The sequence below is a fragment of the Phoxinus phoxinus genome, assembly GCF_949152265.1.
Source record: "Phoxinus phoxinus genome assembly, chromosome: 24".
NCBI classification, from domain to species: Eukaryota; Metazoa; Chordata; class Actinopteri; order Cypriniformes; family Leuciscidae; genus Phoxinus; species Phoxinus phoxinus.
In genome coordinates this window covers 7,426,363-7,445,358 of record NC_136899.1, presented here as the reverse complement: position 1 = coordinate 7,445,358, position 18,996 = coordinate 7,426,363, and the positions used below count along the sequence as shown (strand labels likewise).

At 36.4% G+C, this 18,996-nt stretch overlaps 2 protein-coding genes across 19 annotated transcripts in view; both read right to left on the bottom strand.

Moving 5' to 3' along the window:
- Positions 1–515: 515 nt before the first annotated feature.
- On the bottom strand, positions 516–7,697 carry cox4i1l (cytochrome c oxidase subunit 4I1, like). 3 transcript variants are annotated; one of them, XM_079601888.1, is made up of 6 exons: positions 7,584–7,638; positions 6,814–6,912; positions 5,693–5,786; positions 5,346–5,507; positions 3,651–3,782; positions 531–801 (listed from the first exon to the last, which is right to left on the bottom strand). In XM_079601888.1, the coding sequence occupies exons 3-6, from the start codon at positions 5,784–5,786 to the stop codon at positions 668–670; spliced, it is 522 nt and encodes a 173-aa protein (XP_079458014.1). In that variant the 5' UTR covers positions 6,814–6,912; positions 7,584–7,638; the 3' UTR covers positions 531–667. The 3 variants fall into 3 exon arrangements, with proteins under 3 accessions (XP_079458015.1, XP_079458014.1, XP_079458016.1); XM_079601890.1 differs by having other exon boundaries at positions 6,822–6,912; positions 7,584–7,633; XM_079601889.1 differs by lacking the exon at positions 6,814–6,912 and having other exon boundaries at positions 516–801; positions 7,584–7,697.
- A 900-nt stretch (positions 7,698–8,597) lies between these two features.
- The window catches only part of prkag2a (protein kinase, AMP-activated, gamma 2 non-catalytic subunit a), a gene marked incomplete at its 5' end in the record, with an annotated part of 51,478 nt that continues 41,079 nt past the window's right edge, over positions 8,598–18,996 (bottom strand). For 8 of the 16 annotated variants that reach the window (XM_079602385.1, XM_079602378.1, XM_079602389.1 and 5 more), the window contains 9 exons: positions 8,598–10,236; positions 12,310–12,403; positions 13,436–13,582; positions 13,681–13,718; positions 14,246–14,411; positions 14,877–15,003; positions 15,369–15,423; positions 15,508–15,553; positions 18,305–18,363. In XM_079602385.1, coding sequence (XP_079458511.1) covers positions 10,199–10,236; positions 12,310–12,403; positions 13,436–13,582; positions 13,681–13,718; positions 14,246–14,411; positions 14,877–15,003; positions 15,369–15,423; positions 15,508–15,553; positions 18,305–18,363 — 770 coding nt within the window. In that variant the 3' untranslated portion in view covers positions 8,598–10,198. Of the gene's footprint in view, positions 10,237–12,232; positions 12,404–13,435; positions 13,583–13,680; positions 13,719–14,245; positions 14,412–14,876; positions 15,004–15,368; positions 15,554–18,304; positions 18,364–18,996 lie in introns of all 16 variants that reach the window. The other 8 variants (XM_079602377.1, XM_079602386.1, XM_079602384.1 and 5 more) reach the window with 3 other exon arrangements.

The following is an 18,996-nucleotide window of genomic DNA, read 5'->3' as shown; positions in this document are numbered from 1 at the left end:
ATAGATAGATAGATATTATATTTTTGATGGATGGGTGTGCTTTTTGGAGCTTCAAAAACTGAAAAGCCAGGATATGTTTTAAATATAACAATGATTGTGTTTGGCTAAAAGAAAAAAGTCATACACCTAGGATGGCTTCAGGGTGAGTAAATTATGGGGTAATTTTCATTTTTGGGTGACTAACCCTTTAAATTGCCTATCTACTTGTTGAACGCAATTAGCAGTGCTATGTGTCTATTGGGTATTGACATGACATTTCAAGTAGTGACAGCAGTGTGACTTCATCTAAAACTATTTTAAGCACTGTGGAACTATAGTACATTTAATATTTGTACTTCTATAATGAACTTGTCATTTTAGGCACTTGAAAAGTGATTGGATTAACTCCTCAGCCAATAACACACTCTCTCACTCCTGCCCCAGCCAATCATGTTAACGCATATTAAATCAGGTATCAGGTTAAATGGACCAACACACATGCTTTGTTCTCAGTACAAACAGTACAAAGCCAGAATACTGAAGCAGCTCTGAGTTTAATTCAGCGCATTTATTTGGATTCACACAGGTATACATTTTAAGGCTGCCGGTTGCACAGCATTATTGAGTTTGGAACATCTCATTAATGCAAACTTGATACATTCTCAGTTATTATTACATCAGAATGCATTTATTTCCACTGTTTCTTTTCATAGTCCCACTTATTAGAGAATCCTTGGATGGGGTTCACTCTCATATCTATCATCATCTGCGTCTGCTTTTCGACCCACTCTTGAGAGAAAGTGTGCGGAACATCACCATACACTGCCGAACAGAGAAAAACATAATTGGTGACATGAAGAAAGAATTTAGAGAAATTCTAGATTAAATATATTGTTCATCCAAAAATAAATTGAAAAAAACAAAACAAGTCTGTGAGTATAAAATTAGTTTCTTTGTTCTGTTGAACACAGAAGAAGATATTTTGAAGAATGTCTGTAACCAGGCAGTTGATGGTAGCCATTGACTTCCACAGTATTTTTTTTTTCTTACTAAGTCAATGGCTACCATCAACTGTCTAGGTTATCAACATTCTTCAAAATATCTTCTTTTGTGTTCAACAGAACAAATTGAGGGTGAGTAAATTATGACAAAATTTTCATTTTTGCGGTGAACTATCCCTTTAAGGGACAACAAACTATTCAGAAATGCCCTTAATGTATTAGCGGTATTAATATATTTCCCAGAATAACCAAACAAAACATGGAATTTATCAAAAGTTCTAAAGGCTTAAGATAAAACTCTGGTTTCATTAAATGGTAAATCATTAAATGAAAAAAGCGGAAAAGATGTCGCTGTGGAAGACACGGTTATTGTGCAAAATCCCCTCAGTGGAACTGTAGACCTGTCAGCAGAAAAAAACCCAGATAGTCAGCAATTAAGTGTCCTAGGGCAGCACCTGCCAGCTCAGACTCTTCTGCTGGGGTTTTATCCTCCAGGCCAAAAAAATAATAAGCAAATTAAAGAAAACAATTGTGTCTGCACACCATGCACAAACACATCTGCTAATATCACAAACCTGGTTCATGTAAAAATGGAGCAAATAAATATGCAAATAACCTCGGTCAAAAAAAGGTTGCAGTGGTGGAGGCTATATTATTTCATAACTAAATCATAAGAATGATGCATTGAAAATTGGTATACAGTAGAGTTCAAAAGTCCAAAAAATGCATCTATTGTTCATTTATATATATATATACACATATTTTTTTTATATAAAATATTTATATATTTTCATAATTTTCTCTGAAATGTCACTTTGGTTTTCATTGTCATTTTTACATTAAACATGCAAAAGTGTTGATGTGATTTATCTTTCTCACTCCATGCGAGTTAAAACTAGGCAAATTTCTTACTTTGCTATAATAATACTTCTTTGATGTACATTTTTCTAAATTGTAAAACTTTCTGTCTGTCTCCAGTTTCAAATTTTGGATGTGGACTCTGTATATCTGGTATTTGGTTTATATTATGTCATTTTTCCAAGGGCATCTCCACCCTCCTTAAGGCAGACGGTATATTTTCTACCACATGAACACATCAAAAAGATTATGGAAAACAGTTCATTTTTTTTGCCAGGTGGAGTCTGTGCACCTGCCCTGAGGTATGTGAAGGAACTTCTTTTCAGTTTTTTGGGCAGTCGTGCCTGCAAGAACATAAATTTCTTGCAGCATGTGTCCCAATTAATTTCCTCTTTAAATCCCGACAATTGGCGAAGTCAACCTCAGACGAGTCTTAATGAGTTTGAAGAACAGCGCCCAAGAGCAGAGTTGTTCGAGTCACAACATGAGCCAGACAATGTGGGAAATACCCAGCGCTCAACCGACAACTGACTTTTGGACTTCTGTATACCTTTCCCACTTTGACTACTTCTCCCCCCCCCCCCCCCCCCCATCCCCCCAAGGATCCTCACCAAACTTTTGTTCTCACAGTTTCTGTTTTCTTCCCTTCTTGCATTATTTTCCTCTACTGTGTCTCTCCTGAGGTGATGTAGGATTGACTTCCTTCCTCAAAGAACTGGGGCTTCTGAGACCGAGATTGAGGAGACTCGTCTGCTTCCGACAAGAACTCGCTCACACACTTATACAAACACACACACACAACCACACAATGCACACTCATTCTGTTTTAAACATGTCAACTGTTCTCCATCTGTCTTAGACACACAGCCTTGGAATTCTTCCTATTTGTGAAGAAGTTCAGCTGGGTCTAAAGGGATTCCTGAACTGCAGCCGAGGCTCAAACACGTAAATCTTTCCCCTCTTTTCTGCTCCTTTAAACTGCTGACTGCAAAACGCAACCAAGTCCAATTATTTCAGCCGAGGGAATGCAGTGGGAGTGTGTGCTGCAGGTAAAAAGGCAGAGCTGATTCCTCCATCTGACGTGTTAAAATCAAGAGCGATCTGTACTCTGAGATCTATCGGATGGTCACATTAGAGGAAAGGGATACAAATTAAAAGGCAAAAAGAACAAAATCCAAGTGGAAATCACTGACAGGGAATGCTAAGTGAGGTTTTGAGCCTTAATTTAGCAGAAGCCAATAGTTTAGGTTGATTTTGAATTCAATGACTGACTCTGACTCTGAGTGGATGAATAAATAAATCATCAACACAATTAAATCCACACGGATCTCACATCAAAGCAAAAGAGCGTATCAGTAATGATGAAATGCCTGAAATTCAAGCATTTAAAGCTTTCCCGCCATATTCTGGCAATCAAAAACATTTAAAGTCTCCATAAAACGGAAGTTGTGATAGTCTTTTCTTCCCTATTGTGATGTATATTGAGCCAAACATCTTTTCAAACAAGAAAAAATGTAAGACGGGACTTGATTTTATCCATTGAGAATGTATTGGTTGTTGGTTCGTTGTCGTTTGCTAATGCTGATGTCATGTGATTGACAGGTTGCCCCGCCCTCACGCCAGTAAACACCAGAGAAGAGATGTTGTTGCAAGAGGGAGGGGAAGTTATTTTGATTAAAGATTACGAGGGCACATGGACTTTAAAAAAAAGTGTGTGGATAAACACTGCAATATTCTTTAATCTAATATGACTTTAAGCATCATTTAGACTAGAGGATGTATATGTATAAATATGTTCATATATAAACCCACCATAGACACGCTGCCACCAGACCAGCAGCGCTGTGAAGCCAAGGAAGTAGAAGATGCCCCCGAGGACAGTCATCCACTCTTTGGAGCCTTTATTCATCTCTGGAAACGACAGCTCGTGTGTGAGTCTGTATACTGCAAAGAAAGAGACACCACACACAGACTGAATCTTAATAGTTGGATTTAGTAGTTTGCCCTGCTTGCATGCACACTTGGAGGGCAAGGTTTGCCACTATTCAACTCAAACCGCTGGACAACGCTGCCATCTGGTGGTAAAGAACTTTATATACCTGAGGCTAAATGAGTGTCATTAGCATATCCGGCATTAGCATTATAATTCCCAAGACCCATGACCCATTTACTATATTAATAATTTAGCCTTGAGGGATTTTACCCAGGTAAAAATAATCTATTATACATCACAAAGGGATATAAAACTGCAAATAAATATTATATGAATTATATAAATAGATACACTGTAAAAAAAATGTAACCTATCCAAGTAAAAATATTCTAGTGACTGGTCACATCTAAATTTTTAAATTGGCCCAAGTGAAATTCTGTAAAATAAATTGAATTAATTGTTGAAATAGTCTGTTAACATTGGCTCAATGAGAAATAATATGTCAGACTAAGTGAAAAATTTAGATGTTATCAGTCACTAGAAAATTTTGACTTGGGGATGTAATTTTTTTTTTACAGTGTACATTTATTTAATATGAAAATAATTAAATATACAAAATGTACAAAAATCTAATAGAAAAATAAATAAATATAAAATAAATATTAAGAATATTTAAAAAAGATTCACTATATTTATGCCAAACAGACTGTTATGGGGTAAATTATATAAAATATAAAATAAACTTGCTGATATAAAAGCAAGTAACTCTTCATACCTAATCAAGTGCGTGCGTGCGTGCGTGCGTGCGTGCGTGCGTGCGTGCGTGCGTGCGTGCGTGCGTGCGTGCGTGCGTGCGTGCGTGCGTGCATGCGTGCGTGCATGCGTGCGTGCGTGCAAGGTAATGGGTTCGATTCCCAGGGAAATCAAGAACTGATAAGAATGTAAAATGTGTACCTTGAAATGCAATGTAAGTCGCTTTGGATAAAAGCCTCTGCCAAATGCATAAATGAAATAGAAGACAATATAATATAATAAAAAAGGATATAATACTTGTAAAATAGATAATAAAATGTGATAATATGATCATATTAATCAAATATCAAATAGAATAATAGTAATATTCTATATTGTTCAAAAGTTTGGGGTCTTCAGTGTCACATGATCCTTCAGAAATCATATGCCGGTTTATTGTCTAAAATACCATTCATATTTTATAATAATAATAATAATATAAGGATGAATATAAGTATAAGTATAGTCAATGTTGAAAACAGTTGTGGTTCGTAATATTTTTGTGAAAACTGTCATTCGTGGATTCATTCTCTGATGCGCATTTAAAAAAGTTTTTTTATAATTTGTATATAATGTTTTCCTTACAGTACCTACTTCTACTTACAGTAAAACTGCTGGAGACGACATATGAGCATGTTTATACAGCTACTGTAAAGACAAATGTGTTCTTTCAGGTGAGTAACAGTTTCCTCCACACCCAGGTTCAAAGTCTAGCCTCCACTTGTTACGGTTGTTGGTAGATTAAAAAAAGCAAAAGGTTAGCCTTAGCCCTGCAGATTTACTGGCTAGTTTCTCCTCCTTGGTGAGCTGGGTCCACGGCCCCTTCTCTTTTTCCTTGAGTTTCATCTGTTCGGCACTCAGATTTCTGACAAATGGAACATCTGGCCATGGAGTGTCCGGACGGTTGTTGTACTGAGGAGCGGAGTAATCAAGCACATCAACATCTGAGGACAAACACACAAGAACAAGAACAGTCAAAGAAAGATAGATAGATAGATAGATAGATAGATAGATAGATAGATAGATAGATAGATAGATAGATAGATAGATAGATAGATAGATAGATAGATAGATAGATAGATAGATAGATAGATAGATAGATAGATAGATAGATAGATAGATAGATCACCGTGAGGATGTGCAGCCCAGGCACCAGATGAAGTTGACACCCTCCTCCAGAATCCAGACTGCAGTCCCCGCACCAGTGAACGAGAAGCCAGCATCTAAAAACAATGTGCACATGAATTGTTTGACTCATGGACAACTCAAAAAGCTTTCAGGAAAGTCACACAGGGATCAGCTTGACAATGGTTGAGTAGGAGCTGACTTTCTGCTCTTTTACCAGTTTCCACCAAGTCCAAAAGTATTGATGCAACACACTAATGATCACAATTCGTTGTGTATTAATTTAGAATTAACTTAATGCTGATACTACTAACTGAATGTATATAATAATAATAATAAAAAAAATAATAATAATAAAAAAAAAAAATATATATATATATATATATATAGGTTACACATTTATAGAGATTGCTCAGAAATAGCTGTTTCGATGAAATGCTATTATTAAAAAGTTTGTGGCTGGTAAGACTTATTTTTGTCTCGCTCACTCAGGCTGCATTTATTTGATCATAAATGCAGTAAAACAGTAATATTATGAAATATTATTACAATTTATAATAATTATTTTCTATTTTAATTGTGATGGCAAAGCTGAATTTTCAGTGTCACATGATCCTTTAGAAATCATAATTTCTAATATGCCTATGTGGTACTTAAGTAGCCTAGCATTTCTTATTATTATATTATTACAGTTGAAAAAAAAAGTGTACATAATGATAGGCTACATTTGTATTAGGTTTGTTTTTATATTTTTTTTTTATGTAGCTATAGAAAGTTCAGCATTTATGTGAGATAGAAATCAAAGTCTTTATTGCTTCTAATAATAAATAATGTACTGTTTGTTTGTTAAAAGTTTGGGGTCAGTAAGACTGCATTCTATCTTACTGACCCAAAACCTTTGAAACGTAATAGAAGTGTCAATGGCATTTCCTTGACTTTTTAAGATTTTAGATTTTATTCGATTCTATGATGTGCCAAAATCTCACTTTTAAAAGTCCACATTTTCAAGATTTTCCATGACAGTGGGAAGGAACCCTGTTCACAGAATGCCACCGTAATATAGTAGCCGTAATTTTGAAGTTAGGGATGCCTTAAGACAATCCTAAATGACCACATGTGACTGACCGCTCAACCTTCACTTGTGATGCCTAGATATGCAGTCAAGGCTTCTGGAGTCAGTTCACTGAGACAGCCAATGATCTTGAATGGAGCTTTTGCGAGAGTCTGCAAGGTTAAATGCAAATGTGAATGTGAAATGCCGTTACTCATGATATTGGCGTCCGACACAAAGATTAAAAGGGGCAGCGAAATGCTTATGATTGTAAATGATCACATTTCATATCAATGCACCTGCCACAAATGCCTGTTTCAAATATAAACTAGGTATCCAGCTAGAGTCGGAGATTTGGACTATGTGCTGTCTGTCACGTAGAGTGGAATATTCTGCAGCCGCTAAATTACTTCACGAAGGGCGTGACATCAATATCGAGCAAAGTGAAACAATACAAATCTAAATATAAAATCATCACGCACGCATTCTTTCAATATCTGCAAAAGACACTTATTGTTGTAGGCTAATGCAAACATTCTGAGGTAGGTTTTTATATATAATATTATATAGTATTAAATGCGATTACAATCATTATTCGTACAACACAACAGGTCATTTCAAGTTAAAAAAATAAATAAAATAAATATAGGCTTTAGCTGTATATCCTAAACATTGCGTAGTTCCAGTTAAGGAAATCATTTGTATGATTTACCCTCATTCGAGAGGAACTTTTTAACTCTAATTGTGTAGTTAATCTCACATGCACATCTGGGATAAAGCGTTTGCAGCATCAGTTATTTATATTTACTCTATTTAGTACTAAAAACTAAATGCATACATTTACCTTGAGATATGAAGATCTGAGCTTGTCGACAAGAAGTTGCCTACGTGCTATGTCTTTATGGTTTCATGGATCAGTTAGAAACGGGTGGATTGCGAGTCAGGTGCTATCAGCCAAATGAACCAATGAGCGCGAGTCAGGAACAGGCTCTTCAGAGGCGCACGGAGAGCGCGCGCACCAAGCCATTGCTACAGGTTGATTCTGACTGACACGATTTTTTTTTGTTTTTTTTTTCGTAGAGAGACTTGTATTTTATCTCGGACTAGAATTCCCATCAAGTAATGTGGCACATCATTTTGTCCAGCATATTAGTATATGCTTTTGACTTCTGTTTATGTTGCGTTTTACAGGGGAAGACATTTAACCTTAAGCATAGCCTGAAGCAGACAGTACATGTTGGAAACGTGAATTATAAGCCAAATGATCGACATGATGATGATATGCATGCCCTACACAATCTACTTCCCTCTATCCCTCTATTTCTTTTGATTTTTTTTTTACATTAAAAACGTCCACCCTCGGTTCATGGTCTCATTTATTTACATTAGCTACGTATCAGAATTTCATCTTACCTTTTGGCCATATAAAATAACAGTATATTTTTGCTCAGTTTGGGCCATCGTCTTTCGTCTATAAAAATGTTTTTTTTGTGTGTGAGTGAGCTCCATATTCATATCATACTATATGAGCCATGAGCATGGTGTATCAAATATGATACAAAACCTAAAATACATTTGCAAACTTTTCTTTTTAAGATTACTTTTTTTTCTTCTTCTAAATGTTAAATCAATTGTTCCATAAAAAAAAAATATATATATATATAGGCCTACTGAAACAACATCCAGGAGCCACAAGGTAGGCTACTGCCAATTTTCTTAGTCGGGTTTTAGGCGCGACTACTAGCAGGTCATGTGACCTGCCACACCTGGCTGGCAGCAACTGTTTAATCCAGAAAAAAAATCCACATACCACCCGCAACTGCTGCTTTTCTCAGTTCAAAATTACTCATAATTTTTTGAATTGTAATTGTACTTTATTAACATTTTATTTATATTTATAAGCAAACAGTACTTTGTGACAAACTCTTGACATTTTAGCCTACTGCCACTTGAGGTATAGCCTAGGTCGGCAAAATATGTCAGGTTCATGAAAGATATGATTGAACAGATATATAGGAAAACTAAAATAGGCAAATTCTTACATATTTTCCCAGTATATAGTAAACACCAAAACACATGTTGTAGGCTACATGAGCAGCTTCTCCCTCTTATTTTTTATTTTTACAAATTTTTATGAATCATCTTAATACAAGAAAAGTTTCAAAAGACATTGTTTTTCTTTTTTATTATTTAACTGTAAAATAAAAATGAATCTAAAGTATTAATAACCATTAGCATTCTCATGCTAGTGATGTGCATTTATCTCTGGACATTACTCTCATGACAACAGCACTTACATATCTGCAAAACAAATAACGAGAACTTAAAATGATAATGTGAAGTATTACAAACAACACTGAATACACAGAAAAATATACCTTTCTCTGGCACTTGTAGATTCTTCAGACAGAAGCTCTGTGTGCGTGTACAGTACAATTGATACAAACTAGAATCAGTCGCCTCATGGGCAGGAAAAAAAAGTGGGATTTTAAGGTTGAATCACTTTTCAACATCAAGTTATACTGCATAGGGGCTTAATAGTTCTTTCCATCTCACACTTAGATATCACTTTCAAGAATACAAAAGTGTTAAATATAAATAAATAAACATTTTAATTATCATTTACAGCATCATTTTAAAAACATCAAGAAAATAATGAACACCCAAAGTGAGGAAATGTAGAGCTCTTCAGTAAATACATTTAGTGACACACTAAAACAGCAAAAAGGGGCTTTTGGTTTTTGTAACAACTGTGACATTCGCTTTGATACATTTAAACATTCAATTAATCTTGTTCTGTTGGCAACCAGTAGTGGGCGATAACTGCTGGACAGAAGGCACCATAGACAGATAGAGAGGAAACCAATTCTGTCTGTATTTACAAAGGGGAGACCAAATGAAATAAACAACAGTTCCTAATTCAGGAGGTGTAGTCAAAAGTAGAAATATGCGAGCTGGGCTCATACGGCACAAGCTGAAAATCGTTTATACACAAGGAGCAAACAGTCCTAACATGCATTGAATACTGAGATTATTACTGAATGCCCTGCAAACGCACAGACACCCCCCTCCCAAAAGAGGCGATCATGGTACAGTCCATAGTCTGTGCGCAGACCACTGTTCAGAAACCAGATGGCGTAGTTTTAGGTCTAGCTAAAAGTATAGATATCATAGTGTGCGTGCAGAAGCTTAGTGTGATATAATAGGCAAAGTTCACAGTATCCTTCTGAATAAGAGATGATCCACCTTAATCGCCTCATGCGGCCACTACGTTCATCCATATATTAAATGATAGACCAATTAACCAGTCTGTGTACCCTTAAACCCCTTCTTTTGCCGTCTAATAGCACACATCTAGGTCAAGTTTCTTGGTTTCTCTTTCATTCAGAGATGTGGCTCAAACTTATTGTCTCCAGTCTCTGCCAGCAACGTCACATGGCCCAGCAATCTCAGCACGCATCACTCCGTCTCAGCTTCGCTGTCCTTCTTGGTCATACCTGCAATGGTAAAACAGCAGACAACATATAAACGAGAGGTCTCTTTTTCAAGTTGCAGTACTGCGTATAACCACTAGTAGGCAGCTCATGAACATGCATTTTCAACCAGAGCTGCTCTGAAATCGGCCCTCCTGCCAAATTTAGTTCCTACGTCCTTGATTTGGAGGTTCAGAGTGTTTTATCTAAATTGAAACTTGACTCTGCAGCAGGGTCAGAACTTTTCCATTAAAGGGTTAGTTCACCCTGTCATCAATTACTCACTCTCATGTCGTTTCAAACCCATAGGTCTTTCATTCATCTTCAAAAACCCAAATGAAGATATTTTAGATGAGTATTCTACCCCTCGACTGAAAGACTATTGACCCAAAAACACTGACGGAAAAAGAAATCCATATGAGTCGTACACTCTAAGTCTTCTAAAGTGACTTTATATGATGAACAGATTTAATATAGGCTTTTATTCACAAAATGCACTCAAATATAGCAAATGGAAGCTCAATCGTACTTGCTTAACATTCGAGAACAAACCTCATTGGTTCTTGCAGAAGCCTAAACATGCTGGGGTGACAAGAATGAACCTCATTGGTTCTCGTGCATCAAGCAAGCACATGAGTCTCCGTTTTACAAATTTGAGGGCTGTATGTCTATTACTACAGTTGTAATAAATGTAGTTGAATTGTAATGGGGCATTTTTTGCCCCCTTATCTTGAATTTGAGGGGTATTATTGTTAATTTTGGTGTCATTTTTGCCTCAAGCTTCCGTTCATTTCTGACCCTGCTCTGCAGGAAGGTCCCTCTCTAGGAGCAGGACTGTACACCAGGGCAGAATATCTTTTGATCCATGCATACTATTTGCAATATTAGCAGCATCACATCTGCTACTTAGGATTCATAACACTCTTCACAGCAGCAATTAATATTCAGTGTTATAAATTCACAGACAACAAGACGGGCACCCGGCACACAGCGACCTCTCAGAGGCAAATTCAGAAAGTTCGAGTTTTCTGACAAAATAGAGAGAAGTGTATTATATCCCACCATCTGATTTGGATTTAGATGTCGGTCATACCAAGATGTGCAACATATTCCATCGGTTATACAGTTCTGCTCATGTCTTTTTTTGTCATAAGTTTATACACCCCTTGCAGAATATAAAATTGTTAAATTTAAACACTGATTTAAGGAACCAATGTGGGGGGTTTTTCTCACATGCAAGTATGCAAGTATGGTTAAACTTCCGTTGACTATATTTGAGTGCTCTGTGTACATTAGCTGATCAATGTTTATATGCAAATAAAATCCTAAATTAAATCTGTTCATCATATAAAGTGATCATGTCTTTTAGGAAGACTTGGATTAAACTGCTCGATTTCTATGGATTTCTTTTACAATGTTTTTATGAACATTTTGAAACATTTTAAGTGAATAGACTTTCAATGGAGAGACAGAAACCTCTCTTAAAATCTCTCATGAAAAAATAGGTGAGGGTGAGTAAATTATGACAGAATTTACATTTTTTGGTGAACTATCCCTTTAACATCTTGCATATTCTGCAAATTGTATGCAAACTTATAAGCACAACTATATAATGATTCTTCTGTGAAAAAAAACCTAGGACATTATGTGTGTGTTGTGTGCATCTGTTGAGAGGACAGAATGAGTGGTTGAGTTGAAATACTGCAGGACACTCCATCAGCAGATGGGCAGCCCTGCAGTGGCTCTGATGTACTGCAAGTGTCATTCATTAATCAAAATCATATGCGGTGAAATGTGGACACACACGCACGCACACACACACACACACACACACACCATCCTTTGTCAACTGCCCTCTGGAATCAAAGCCAATCAAAGTCATGTTTGGTTCTGTGGTGGAAACAGAAAGTGCAAGTTAGCACATGCCATCGGCGCACACATCATGAGCCAGGCAGTGGTCATGCATAGTCTCGGTGACCCCAGCAGCGGCGGTGTGTCAGGCAACCTGTGTATGTAGTACCTGTGGTTTGGGCGAGAGAGGTTGGGAGGAGGAGGGTCCTGCTGGAAATGAGCTTTAGGAATGCTGAGCATTTATACCTGCGGGGTTAAGAACGAGCGCCTGGAGGATGTCCGACAGAGAGACGATGCCCACGATGCTGCCGTTCTCATCCACCACCACCAGCCTGTGCACCTGATTGAGAACAGAGAGACATCAGCTTCTAGAGGAGCTCTAAAATACTGAGAAACAAGAGGGAGGACCAAGATATAATATCTCCTCTATACTGAATTAGAGCAGCTATAGAAAATCTAGGGTATCTATTACCCAGTTGCTCTAGAATCTCTTTTCTATAGTGAAATAAGCCAAAATATGCTCTTATTGCCAAGAGCGACTGTAAAATATTTCCTCTAAAAAGAACAAGTGCTAATAATAATAAACGGAGCAATTCCAAGAGGCCCGAGCACCAATATATGTTTCCAAGAGCAGCTGTATAATATACGTATTACCAAGAGCCACTTAAAAATATTTCCTCTATAAAGGAGTTAGAGCAAGATGTATAATATCTATTACAAAGAGCTGCTCTAGAATACATTATCACGAACAACTCAACATTTACCTCTATAAAGACAAAGACTAGCTGTAGAATATATCTATCTAGAATATCTATAGTGAACAAAAGCAGCTATAGAATAGAAAAGAGCAACACTAGAATATCACCATTATGAAGAGCTAGAGCAACTCTTGAAGATCTGCTCTAGAATATATATTACCAAGAGTGACTCTAAAGTATTCCCTCGAAAAAGAGCTAGACTGACTGTTGAATGTAACCAGATCAGAATCAGATGTAGAATATCTATCACTGAGAGCTCAAGAGAATATCTAATCTACAGTAATCTAAAGTAACTATATGATATCAATTGCCAAGAGCTGCTCTAGTGCATATTACCAAGAGCAACTGTAAAATATTTTATCTATGAAGAGCTGGAGGAACTTTTGAAAATCTGCAAAAACTAGAGCTCCTGCATATCCATTACCAAGATCTGCTCTAGAATACATTACCAAGAGCAAGGGCAACAGTTGAATTCCTGTTTCCAAAAGAAGCTATTTAATATTAACCAAGAGCAACTAGCACAGCTCTAGAATACCTAAAACTGAGCACGTTTTTTTGGTCATAATATCAATGTTGCAGAAAAATGAAGACACAAAGGAACACACTCGGCTCACCTCAGCCTTGACTATCCGATCTACTATTGTTTCCAGGATCTCTAATCTGTTGCATTTCATGACCCCTTCAAAGTACTGTGACCTGTGCATCAGCGCCTGTGTCACGCTAATGTCCAGGTTGTTGTACGTCTTTTCAGCAGCAAGATTCTACAAACACACACACACACGAAGATAATGTATGTCTGGTGTATAGGCCAATCGTTTTTTGCTCAATTAACAATAAAATAAATACATAATATACTTACAATGACATCAAATTTGGAATAAATATCTACAACTTTTCCTGAAAGTGGAAAATACAAAGAAAAAAGTCATTAGATTTGAAATAAGTAAATTTCCTGACTGTATAGAGTGTAAGAGTTGGGTTCCTGAAGTAAAAACCTGATTCATTTTCTCCATAGGGAAATACATTTTTAACTTATAAACCTTTAAAGACAGCCTTACTGTGAGTTATGAGGTTGTAGGAGTAGTTATATATTCCTCCGTTTTTAATTTGATCAGGCTGTTAGCAATGCTTCATGGGATTGTAGTTCTTTCCCTCACTAAAGACATTAAGTACAGTCTTTTTTGTCCGATTTTCAAATAATTTTTTGCTTCAAATCAAAGTTTGTAACGTTATGATTCACCTCGTAGCTGATTGACTTGGTTCATGGCTCATAACGCTTAGACAAAGACTTTTTAAAAATCTCTATGGGAGAAATGAATGGAAAAAATACTTCAGGAACCAACGCTGCTGAAAAAAGTGGGTGGACACACTGTTGCACTCTATTGGAATTCACAATATCTAGTTTTTTCTCTCTCGAATCATACCCGACTCATCCACCACAGGCAGTGCTGACACTCTCCTCTCCACAAAGATGCTGAGTGCTTTGATGATTGGCGTGTCGGGGTGAATGAAGGCGATGTTGCTGTAGGTCCCGATGCTCAGCTCCTCCAGTGTCTGCTTCATAAAGGCAGGCTTTGGCATCTCACAGACCTGAGACACACAAACACAAGCATTTCACAATTCACGCTACATAAAAACATAGTAATTATAGGAATTACATTGGCTTAGTACATAAAAGACATTTTATTTTCCCTTGCAGTGCAACGTAAAAGCTGTATTGCTCAGACATCAACATCTCTCTTTCAAAGTCTTTATATGACATTGACATTCTCCTGAGAGATGCAAGCAGTTTACACCGTTGAAGCATATATAAGGCCATGGAATTGTGATCAGATAGATTACATAAATCTAGGGACGGTTCTTTGCCTCTTCATCTGTTTAATCCCTCCCTTTCTCTGCACTTTTTCATCCGATTCATTCTGTTCCTTCCTCATTCACTCTAGAGGAAATGACTGTGCACTTTGTTACAGCATCGGTTAAACCCCAAACCCCTGTCAAAAAAACAACATCCAAGCCCAAAATGTATACACAGAATAAATATATAGATGAACTTACAAAGAGCTGCAGGAATTTCAGGATCCTTTTGTGCGTCAAAATGTAAAGTGCATTTCCACTGACAGGGTCGATGACGGGCAACCGGTGGATCTTGTTTTTGATCAGTGAATACACAGCATCAAATATGCTGAAACACACATGATATAGAGACAGAGAAAGTCAATTTCACTGCAGTGACCCGAGGAACACTGGCAACTTCAGAAGACCCTGATGAAATTCAGAGTTTTGCTCTTCCAAGACGACGTGCACTGAATAATTGAACACACTGCTAAATATGCGCAAACAGCACAATACTTAAATGAAAGGGCAATATATGAGAGGAAAAGGGTTTGTGGTTTATTAAAGGAACTCTAGCGGTTCACTACACTAATGTACTGTCAAAAGCTGCAGGGGAAAGACACAAGTCCTCTTCAATATATAAGATTACCCTACAGACTTTTCATTGTAAGGCCAAGAATAACATGCATGTTAGCAGAAATGAACTGCTCTTACCTTGCATCTGGAGATATGTTCACTAAAGGCTTGAATGTTTCTTGTAGATAGAGCTCTGTTATAAAAATAAATGAATAAATAAATAAATAAACAAAACATCTAGAAAACAAACCAGTAAACACCTGTGAAAATGTATTACCTCTCCACGTCTCAATTTTATGCTCCTCAAGCTCATAGATTTGTACCTGAACAAAAACAAGAGACTATTACTCAAATTACAAACATTCACATTATACTGATATTCTCATTGTATAATAATAATAATAATAAATGTATCAATTGAAAAATGTATATTATTATTATATTTAAATTGTATTGCATAAAATTTGTATAAATAATTAGTATACAATTATTAAAGTGCATTTAAATATCTAAATTATAGGTTACATATAACAACGATATGTAACTGTAGGTTGTAGATGAGCATATTTTATAATAAATAATGGTAACACTTTACAATAAGGTCTCATTTGTTAACATTAGTTAATGTATTAACTAACATGAGCTAACAATGAGCAATCAGTATTTATTCATCTTTGTTAATGTTAGTTACTAAAAAATACAGTTGTTCATTGTTTGTTCACAGTACATTAACGTATAAACCTTATTTTTTTTTCCTGCAACACAATCTGACATAAGCATCTGCTGACCAACAAGACCAATGAGAAACACAGACGAGGTCCAAGTTTGGGAAACCCCAAAAGCCTGATTCCTGAAACTGGGAAAAGGAGATATAGGAGTGTAGTCCTGCCCCTTAAGAGCAAAAACACAGACTGAGTGAAAGTGAGACACAGAAACAGCAGGCTTCCCACAGGAGCACCAATTAAAGCTCCGCACCACACTGCTGATGTAGGGTAACGTCTAAACCCGCATGACTAATCATAAAAGCACGGCTGATCAGAGGATGCACAGGCTCCTGTTCCATATGTTAGCTAATGATTACCGTGTGCATGCGTGTGTGCACCTTTCAGTGCGTGATAATGACCGATGGGAGATGAAAATGGGTTAATGCTGAAGCTCACGATTTCTTGGAGGCTGTGGGGAGAAATGCTGGGAAGAGAGTGATAGCGAGTGTGTGCCTGTACTTAAAGGGGACATATTCTACCATTAGATATAAAGTCCACTTATAAAGATGTTTTACCTTTAAGACTTCTGCATAAATTATCTCTGTCATGATTGGCTAAACTCTTTGGATAGTTTCACAGTTCTATGCATTGTGTATTAGGTCAGGTTAAATTGCTAAATACTGAATGGATGTTTATATAAATATTGCTGTGTTTTGAATTACCCGTTCTTCCAGTTCACTTCAAGTAAAATATAATGTCAAATTTAAAATGCAATGTTGCATTCATTAATAATATACACTGCCTTTCAAATGTTTGGGGTCAGTAAGATTTTTTTAAAGAAATTATTTTATTCAGCAATGGTGCATTATATCAAAAGTAAAGACATTTATAATGTTACAAAAGTTTTCTATTTCAAATAAAATGCTGTTCTGTTGTCAACATTGATAATAATAAAAAATGTTTCATGAGCAGCAAATCAGCATATCAGTCTGGATCATGTGACACTGAAGACTGGAATAATGATGCTGAAAATTCAGCGTTGAGTCAGAAATAAATTAGATTTTTAAATATATTAAAATATAAAACACTTATTTTAAATTGTAATAATCGCACAATATGACGTTTTTTACTGTATTTTTGATCAAATAAAGCCAGTCTTGGTGAGCAAAAGAGACTTTTTGGAAAACTTTTGAACGATAAAGTATAAATCAGTAAATGGTCAAAATCATGGTATGTCCCTACAAACAGCGCATTCTTCAATCAAAACACATCCTGCCAATTGAGAAACACATGGACATGTGTGGAATTGTTAGTGTCTATTTGAGATCATCGTCAGTATGTAACATACGCACACAAAGATAAATAATTAAGCCACAGCTGTGCTTTCCCTGTAAGCGGAGGAAGAAGCTTTCAGCATTCTCAACTACTTCCTGTCTCTGCAGAATAGAACTGATGGGGCGTTTCGTTTCCAAATAAATGGGAGAGAATGTTTGATGTTGCTTTTATTCAAAGTGATTTTCTTTGTTCTTGAATAAATTCACAAGACTCTAATAGGAATACTGATGAGTAGGAAGAGAAGTTATACAGCGGATTTGAGGTTGTGAATTATATAGTAAGCAACTTTTTGTGTTTCTGGAATGTTCGACTCTGCCATGTCTGTGTTCAGGATCACACTGAGCACAGCCAGAGCAGTGCAAGTTATTTTAAATGGTGTGAGGTTCACAAAATGCTCATGGCTATCAAAGGCCCATTTGCCAGCCAGCAAAGGTAAATACAGCGCCTTTTACTGTACACGTGTACACTTGATGTCAGTGAAGTACTAAGAACCCAGGCAATAAAATAAATAGAATAAAATAAAATGTCACTTAAGTGGCCCAAGAGAAAAAAATAACATAAGAAAGGCCACATATATCTTCTATTGTTTGTGAAGCACCTTAGGCAACGTCTGTTGTATTAAGCGTGCTATATAAATAAATAAAACAAACAAACATAAGAAAGGCCACATATACCGGTATACATATATATAAAAATATATATATACACATACACACACACACAGTTGTGGTCCGAATTTTTGGCACCCCTGGTAAATATGATCAAAGATGACTATACAAAATAAATCTGCATGGTTTTTCCTTTTGATTTTTAATTTAAAATTTTTAATTTGCAAAAATCAAACCTTTCATTGAAGTAAAAGTGTATATATATATGAATGAATAAATAAGTGCATACATACAAATAAATAAATACAAATAATTTTTTTTTATACAATTGAATATGAAATTGTCAGTGTTCAGGGCCTAAGAATTCAGTTTTTCTGCTGAAAACTAGAAGAAGAAGAAATAACACAAGGATGAGTGCATTACATACCATAGGTGATTTGTAGTATCTGTGAAGTATGTTGATGAAGTCTGTGATGGTTAGCATGCCTGTAGAGAAACAAGAAAGATATATTAAGACTCAAGTGTGAAAGGGAAGTAACTCTGAACTCATTTACATTTATTCATTTAGCAGACGCTTTTATCCAAAGTGACTTACAAATGAGAACAATAGAAGCAATTAAAGTAGCAGTAGGACAACAGTATGTAAGTGCTATGACCCTTCACAGTTCAATCTAACGCAATCTTTTTTTAAAGATAGAATAGAGGAGAACGTGTTAGTATTACTGGATCAAGTGCTGCTGAAAAAGATACGTCTTCAGCAGTTTCTTGAAAATGGCTACGGACTCAGCAGCTCTGGTTGAGTTAGGCAGATCCTTCCACCAGCAGGGAACAGTGATGGTAAAGGTAAACTCTCTAGTCTTCATTTGAACCACTCATAAACAGTAAAAAGAGATGGCATGGGTTTCCCTTCACCAAGTACAGTGGAGCTCATTCAGAACGGAGGTTCTCCGTGAGGTGTGGCGTTATGCCAGCCATGAGCTAAAACATAGCACCTTAACACAATTCATCCACACATATAAACATGATACCGGAGGAGACAGTAGGTCGGTCAACAGCAATGTTCTGTGTCCTAGAGAAGAGTCACATATGAGTGATTACTGTTAACTGAGAGGGCAGTAT

Coding starts and splice junctions, on each gene's coding strand:
- cox4i1l (XM_079601889.1), bottom strand. CDS start 5,786: ATGCTGGCTTCTCGTTCACTGGTGCGGGGACTGCAGTCTGGATTCTGG. Junction 5,508..5,692: donor CTGGGCTGCACATCCTCACG/GTGATCTATCTA, acceptor GTTTGTCCTCAG/ATGTTGATGTGCTTGATTAC. Junction 802..3,650: donor CTGGTGGCAGCGTGTCTATG/GTGGGTTTATAT, acceptor TCTGTTCGGCAG/TGTATGGTGATGTTCCGCAC.